Source organism: Pinus tabuliformis, chromosome 9 (assembly GCF_031772625.1).
Source record: "Pinus tabuliformis cultivar Carrire ecotype Pingquan chromosome 9, CPIR1, whole genome shotgun sequence".
In the NCBI taxonomy this organism is placed as follows: domain Eukaryota; kingdom Viridiplantae; phylum Streptophyta; class Pinopsida; order Pinales; family Pinaceae; genus Pinus; species Pinus tabuliformis.
This window is the reverse complement of record NC_142307.1, coordinates 1,889,546,247-1,889,554,130: the sequence shown is the minus strand read 5'-3', so window position 1 is coordinate 1,889,554,130 and position 7,884 is coordinate 1,889,546,247. Positions and strand designations below refer to the sequence as shown.

The window sequence follows — 7,884 nt, the reverse complement described above, 5'->3', positions numbered from 1 at the left end:
AATTTTTTTTCTTTTTCTTTTTTCTTTTTCTTTTGTATATAGAGTAATTGACAATTTTTCACACTTTTGCGACATAGGGTCAATTCCAACTACTACCACTATACTTCTAGGTGAATCCATGCATGTCTCAACAGACGACCCACACTGATCCTGGGGATTTTGAACCTTGAACCGCATACTTCATAAAGACTTCATATCATAGTGATCGTCAATCGAGCTACTTACTGGGGACCTTTGGAAAGAGTAACTCTAATCAACAAGGTTTGTGTGCAAATTGTTGTAGTTTTTGAGGTACTCCTGACATGTAAAATAAACACCTCCTGCTATCCTTATTTTTGATGATGTTAAATAGAGAACGTACCTACATTATTTCATTAAGGTGAGGAGGAAATATACTTGAGTACCCACACATTTATAGGTATATCTAAATGCCTAAATTTGCACTTAAGGCATTTGGGGTTGTGTATGACTTTAAAGCATGCAACATGAATGAGGTAAGGGGAAGCATTATTTGTTTTGCAAAAAATTCAAGTGATTATTGATTATCTAGGATTTTTCATATTATATTGAATTAGCTTATACTTCTAGATCAACACGATAAAGGTAAGTAATTGTTCGTCTAAAATGGATTTGCATAATTTACATAGAAAGAAGAAGACCCAAATATGTAAGTAGTTTATCATATCTGTTGTGACAAATTGTCGAGTGGAATATCCACAAAAATTTATGGATCAATAAAAAACCATAGTTTTAATACCATTATGGGATGTCTTTGTTATAAATGTTCCTAACTCACCCTAACTATTAGATTTACCTAAAATACCATTGATAACACATCTTTATAATAAATATCTATCACCATTAACCAATGAGTTATTACAATCTTTAATTCTTCTTGGCATTTACACTAAGGTATACGAAAACTTAATCAACTAATGTTTGCATCTAGGTCAAAATGGAAAAAATAACATTCATCAAACCTAGAACACTGGGCATTCTCATAGATACACTTTTCTATCTGAGGCCTCCAAAGTCCTCATATGAAACTTAAATTATAGTTATCCAAATAGATTCTTACAAATAGTGCAAGTCTTCTCCTTGAATGCATATTTTTTAATAAATATTGTGTTATGTATTTTATCCTATATTTCCTAAGTCTATATTTTATATGCTTTAATCTATTTTAAACATGACCACCTTTCTCTTTCTTTGTATTCTCTATCAATTTCTTTTAGATTCCAATTCTTTGAATTTTTAATATTGAGCATCACTTCCATATTTTAATAAGGATTTCTTTAGTTCATGTTAGCACCCTTCTCAATCTTCATGTTCATTCATTAGCTCTCACCTACTCTATGTGTTTGTCAAGTTCCATCAATGTTGTTCTATCATGGTTTACTTATTATTTTGTGTCAACAATTCCAATTTGTATCTCTCATTTTCTCCTCTTGGTTACCTTCCCAACATATCTATTTGATTTCTACATGTCATGTGTTACTTGTTACTCCATTAACATACCTAAAGTCTTTTAGTTAAATTTAAGACTTAAATCCTTTTACATTGTAACATACATAACATTTCTATAATCCTATTATAATGTTACACTTCATTTTCATAAGTATACCTCCCTATTAATCAATGTTGTAGGGTATTTGGCAAATTTTGTGACAACATGTGCCTTGTTTGAATATTATTGGGTGTTATGCACTAGTATAAACATTAATGGTGACGGAATATGGAGTATGGGGAGGACACCTGTGACCTATCAATTTTTAGGTATGATGTGGAAAATGTGGCATATTGGAATAGGGAGAAATATTCTCCTATGTTCTTGTCTCCTCAAAGGGCCTTGTACTTACCAATTGATAATAAAATATGTGATAACAGTCTCATACATGAAATATAGGTCCTAGAGGCATGTAATGTTAACCCCCCACCAACCAACACATGCATACAAGGAATCATATCTTATGAGAAGTGCCTTCCTTACCAATGAACACTCTAACATATGGAGAGGGAAATTAAGCCATAGAGACACATAGTTATCTTAACCCAATCAAGGTATGATAGATCCATGTGAAGGAGATCTTGGAGAACTAGCACACACTCAAGAAATCATGCATTCAAGTTGAAATTGAAGTTTCCACCATTGGTAACTTGTCTTAGACTCCTCCAAATCATTACTTGCTACACTGAATTTCATTGTTGAAGATGTGGATTTCACTTGTTAAATATTTGTAAGAATTTGGACTCACCTCCACATCTTGGAAGAGATGACCTTTCCTTCGAGGAACAAGCTAGGAAGTTAGTCTATGGAGGTAGGCTTTCCACTTCTAGATATGAGGTCAGGGAAAAGTAGAGGTGTATAAAGCTAAGGGTAGAAAAAAATGCAAAAGTGGTTGGGCAAGGATATGATGCTTAGTTAGATAATCCTAATGGAAGAAAGATTCTTGGTTGGTATATTTTTGGGATGCTTGATAATGGTAGGAAATAACTCTAAGAGAATTGAGTAGCCTAGTCTGGTCAAGTATCCTTAGCTACAATTTTTCTATATTTTTTAGAAGGGATGGATTGATTTTGTTTTTAGGAGTAAGGATGAAGTTAAGATAAAATAAGGAAGGTAGTTTTGGGGTCCCTCACTTTTGTTCTTCAAACACTAATCAACCATATTTGATTCAAGATTAGAAAAGATCTCCATTGCCCCTCTCTAGGTTAAACTTTTGTCATTTCCATTAGACTATGGAATTTGATAATGTTAAAAGAAATTACAATTGCATAGGTGCTTTTCTAAGGTTTGATGAAGAATGAAATATTTGGTGGCGATGACAATGGTCTAAATATTAGTCAAAATGGATTTGAGGGTAGTTCTTCTAAATAAGATTGTAGTAGATTTCTAATCTTATACATAAATTATGGATTATGTTAAAGTGTTATTTATATGTAATCTATTGCCACTATTATCATCATGTCAAGAAACATTGCATGAAGATGTCCTCTTTTGAGTGATGTTGAACATGCCCTCTTTTAAGTGATGTAAACTTATATCATTTTCAGTAATACAAAAGGTACAAGTTCCAATTTGTATAAAATTCCCACCTCAAAAGAAGAGGGTTTCAAACAAGGCAATGATCAAAAGCATCTCTTAACATAAAAGACCAAAATTAGTGAAAAATGTGGACTTACTAAGGGCCTATGTTCTTGTGATGATATAATGTACAAGTCTCCACTAAACTATATCATAAACACAAATGTATATATGTTTTATGAATTTAACCATTAAGCGACTCGAGATTTTAATTTCTATAATAATTTATAGCATGCTTAACTTTGACTTCATATACTTCAAAATTATTTGTGTAATACAATTAAATATTAAGTAAATGAATAATTATATTTTAAATATATCTTTTATATACATGTATTTGTGCTAAACTTTATTAAACATATTATTAAGAGTTTAATATATTATTATTAATATGTATGGATAATAAATTAAGGTTTTCCATACTAAATAGGTAAGATTTTTTTTTACTATGGAATTTTAAAAAAGTTTTAATATTTGTTGTTTTATTTTTTATTTTTAATTATTATAAAATCTTCAAAGACTTTTAATAAAATCATGAACACAGTTAGTTAATTATATATATACTAAAAAATTATATTAAATAAATAAAAATAAGTTTTATTTATAAAAAATAATTATATATTATTAACAAATTATATACTTTTATAAAATATTAAATATATTTAAAAATATACATATTATTGTTTTATTATACTTATATACTTCTTATTATAAAATATTAAACTTGTTAATATATATAGATATAATTCATTATTTAGGAAATTTGAAATGAGTCGGTAGAACTATCACTATACTTATGAGCCTAATACAATCGCTCATAAGCTTCATTAAACAAATATACAACCTACAACGTTTTGAATCTAAGCCCAATGAAATGTGGTATAAAATATATGTTACTTCAAGCCCAATGAAATGTGGTATAAAATATATGTTATTTCAAGCCCAATGAAATGTGGTATAAAATATATGTTATTTCGTGGGAGAGAAACTATTTACCTTAGCACCACACCAATACGCGGAGTTTGCTCCGTTCTTTTATGGTTTGACATGTCATTGGTCCGTTCGATGAATGGGAAACCATCCCTTTCCTCTGTTGTGGGTGTGGGGTACTTCCCATTCTAATGTGGGCCCACAATTGAAAGACGGTGTTGACATTTGTTATTTTATGGTATGGCGGGTGCGACCCGGCACAGGGTCCAATTTTAAAACAGGGCATCATTTCGAAATTGCAGATTTTAATCCTTTCATGTTGTTAAGGCTGTGTATTGGGAGTGGAGACCCATCCCATTTTGTCAAATTTGTACTCACCCAAAATTAGCACGCCAATTGCTAAAGCTCCAGTCGGTTGTTTCACCCCACATGAACTTGCCACGAGGCATTTCACGGAATGTGGGTGACCCACACGACAATTAGCACTTAAAGTTATTTGTCTATATTGAATTAGCGCGTAATTGAACTAATATGTTATTTAAACCAATTTAAATAACACAAATCAAAATTTCACCTCAAATTTTTTCGACCAAATTTCAACATTAGAAAATCTAAAAAATCACACTAAAAACAACTCCATTTTGAAAATAGTTTTTCTTTTTTATTTAATACCAACTATATTTTGGTAAACTATGTTTTCACAGCGTAAGTCTCACATCTATTGTCAATAGAACTAGAATCTATTGACAATTATGTACACGAAAACTAGTTTCAACTCTTCACAAATTTGGGCATGTGAAAGAAATACTTTTTAAAATCCTTCTTAAGCCTTAGTTAAAAAATCTGCAATATATTTCTAAAGCTTCCCAGATTGCCAAAATCCATTGACATATTAAAGATGTGACAATTTAGCGCCATTTGAGTGACGTGGACTATCTAGCAAAATTGATAAAATTATGGTTTTATAAAGAAATCATCTTTACTTGAAAACCATGATTACTCTTTATGATCCATGAAGACTGTTGACACCTAATCCTCAACGGATGGGTGAACTGGAACGTGAACAGTCATCAAGAAGATGAACTGTTCCGTCTCCTTCTTGTATATAAACAATAGTTCTCTTAATGAAATATCATCTCAGTTTTCTTCTGTTCAATGTGGAGTTACCCTGGCCTGACATGGTATCAGAGCACAGGTCCCAGAAATAGTTGTAACTCCTGCTGTCCTGAGAGCTGCTCAGTCCTGAGCGCTACTCTGACATTGATTGCCTGCCTGAACGTTTGCCTGGCCAACGCATCTGTCTGAAACGTTTACCTGACACTGCCAACGCTGCCCCTCTCTGCGCATGAATACCTGACACTGCCAACGCTGCCCCTCCATGAATGTATCGGTTATACCTGACATTGACTCTCGTCTTTTGGCCGTTCGCCGAGTCTCTCTCTTCCAAATCTCATCAACAATCTTCCATTATCGACATTCATGTATTTCCTGCCATTTTATTTTGGGTTTCAAAATTTTCTGACTTTTGCCATTCTGCAGTCAAACGAGCTATCTGGAATCACCAACCGTGAGCAATTTTGAGATAAGGTCTGCGTATATACATTGTTTCTGTTGCTTTGGGTTTCAAAATTTTCCGACTGTTCGTAATCACCATAGTAACCATTCGTTGAGTGCCATTGTCCTTGGTCATGAGAAATTTGATTTCCGTGGTCACCTGTTTTGTCAGTCCTACTATTGTGAATTTCTGAGAACACCGTCTGTGGGTAACTTTAATTTTCAACCCCTTGAGAATTTTCTTTGCTTCCCTTATCTCTCTTTCAGAGAGAGCTTGGTTCTCTTTGCAGTCAATTCTACTACTTTCCCATAAATAATCAAGCACGGAAATGCTCTTGTGAAAAACTATTGCAGATAGGTCTACGTTCAACACTAATCCTTGAGTCGTGGGCCTCAGACTTTGATAAAAGCCCCTTGCGGCCACTGCTGCACCGCCAATATCTGCATCTCGTTCAAATTGCTTGGGATAAAGACTTCTTCCCACCATAATTCGATTCTCATTGGGATGCTCTCTCATGACCAGATCCAAGCACTGCAGAAGGTCCGCATTTAATTCTACATGGTTCTTATCATTGGTGTTTAAAAATTGGGCCAAAGACACTCCACTCAGCTCAAGCCCAGTATACTTCAGCGCCACAGAAAACTCTTTGGCTGCGGCCTCTTAATGATCCCGTTTTTTGTCCCGAGATATGTCGTTGCTGTAAACCGTATTGTCATCAGTGTATGTAAGCTTTGTTTTATTATGAGTTGTTGATTTGGCAGCACGGGCCTTTAAATTTTCCACAGCCTCGTTATGGTATTACGCAGTTTTATGTGATGGTATGATAGCAGTTTTGGTTGAGCAGTTGAGTCAAAGTATAAACGTTTGTTGAATTCATGGTATCAAAGCTCATTCAAGTATTGCGGTGTTTTCAGAGTGTTTTATATATCAAAGCATCTGTAGTATTGCATGATATATTGATATATTGAAGTGATATATTAATACATTGAAGTGATGCCTTGCGCATTTTTTTTCAAAACAGTAGTATTGCAGTGATATGTACAATGAAATGCTGATGTTTTTAGCAAATATTATAGGGATTTGAAGGCTGTAACGTAAGGATTTTTTATCAGCAGAAGTAATTTTTTACAGAATGCATTCAATCGTCTCTATGGTAGGAATAATTCTCACTGGCAAGGAGAACTATCCCGAATGGTAAAACACACCCTCATCTACAATGAGTTGTGGAAAGGAGTGTGTGTCGGAGAAGAAGACAAAGACCCTGTGCAGCCTACATCAGATAAAGAACTTGTCATTTGGGAAAACAAGAACAGCAAAGCCTATGCATTGATCGCAGCATCTGTAAATGAAGAAGTAAGTCGTCATATTTCATCCTATTCCACTGCCTTTGAAGCTTTACAAAAGCTGAAAGAACTCTATGATTCACATTCTGCACTTGAAGTTGTTCAGCTCATGATTAAACTCTTCACTCTTGAACTAAAAAATAATGATCCCCTTGCTCTTGCATCTGAAATAAAGTCTATAATGCATGATATTAAATCCACTAAGGTTGAGCTGGATATCTCTCTTATTGCCTTTCTCAAAGTACTCTATCCTGCCTACTCCAATTATCTTGAGTCTTTACAAGCAAATGGAAATCTTAAAGACATAACCTTTGAGTCTCTTGTGAAAACGTTTGATGCAAGAGAGAAAGCCTTTGGAAAGAAAACAGTCCGTGAATCTTCTGAAGAGACTGTTTGCCTTGCTCATAAAGAAAAGCATCCTACTCAAGATTCTACAAGAGGAAGAGGTGGACGAAGAGGAAGAGGAAGATACTTCAGAGGCAGGGGGGGCAGACATTCTCAAGCAGAAAAGGCAGATCTGCATTGCATTCGCTGCAAACGAAATGGATCACATGATGCTTCTACATGCAAGCTACCATGGGACAAAATTGAGCAGAGAAGAAATCAGCAGAAAGGTAAAACTGATGACACAGACAAAGGTAAAACACCTGAATCCGCTCACTATATTGAGGCACAATGTAACATTGGAGTAAATGAAGATTTGTTTAATGCTTCACTTGCTTCTTCGAAAAATGACTGGTTGCTTGATTCAGGAGCAACCTGTCATATGACTCATAGGAAAGATTTTTTTGAAGATTTCACTGATAATGTTGATGGAGCAGTATACTTTGCAGATCAGTCAAAAATCAAGCCATCAGGGCTTGGCACAATCAGGCTTAAACTGCCTGGTCTTCCAGACTTTCTTCTGGATCATGTTCTATATCTCCCACAGCTCAGAAGAAACTTGCTGTCCCTGGTCCACATCCGCCAGC

General features: G+C 34.3%; 1 protein-coding gene across 1 annotated transcript; it reads right to left on the bottom strand.

Moving 5' to 3' along the window:
* Nucleotides 1–5,573: 5,573 nt before the first annotated feature.
* Nucleotides 5,574–6,056, bottom strand: LOC149156483 (protein argonaute 7-like). Its single transcript, XM_089444767.1, has one exon. The coding sequence runs from the start codon at nucleotides 6,054–6,056 to the stop codon at nucleotides 5,574–5,576; it is 483 nt and encodes a 160-aa protein (XP_089300893.1).
* Nucleotides 6,057–7,884: the final 1,828 nt, after the last annotated feature.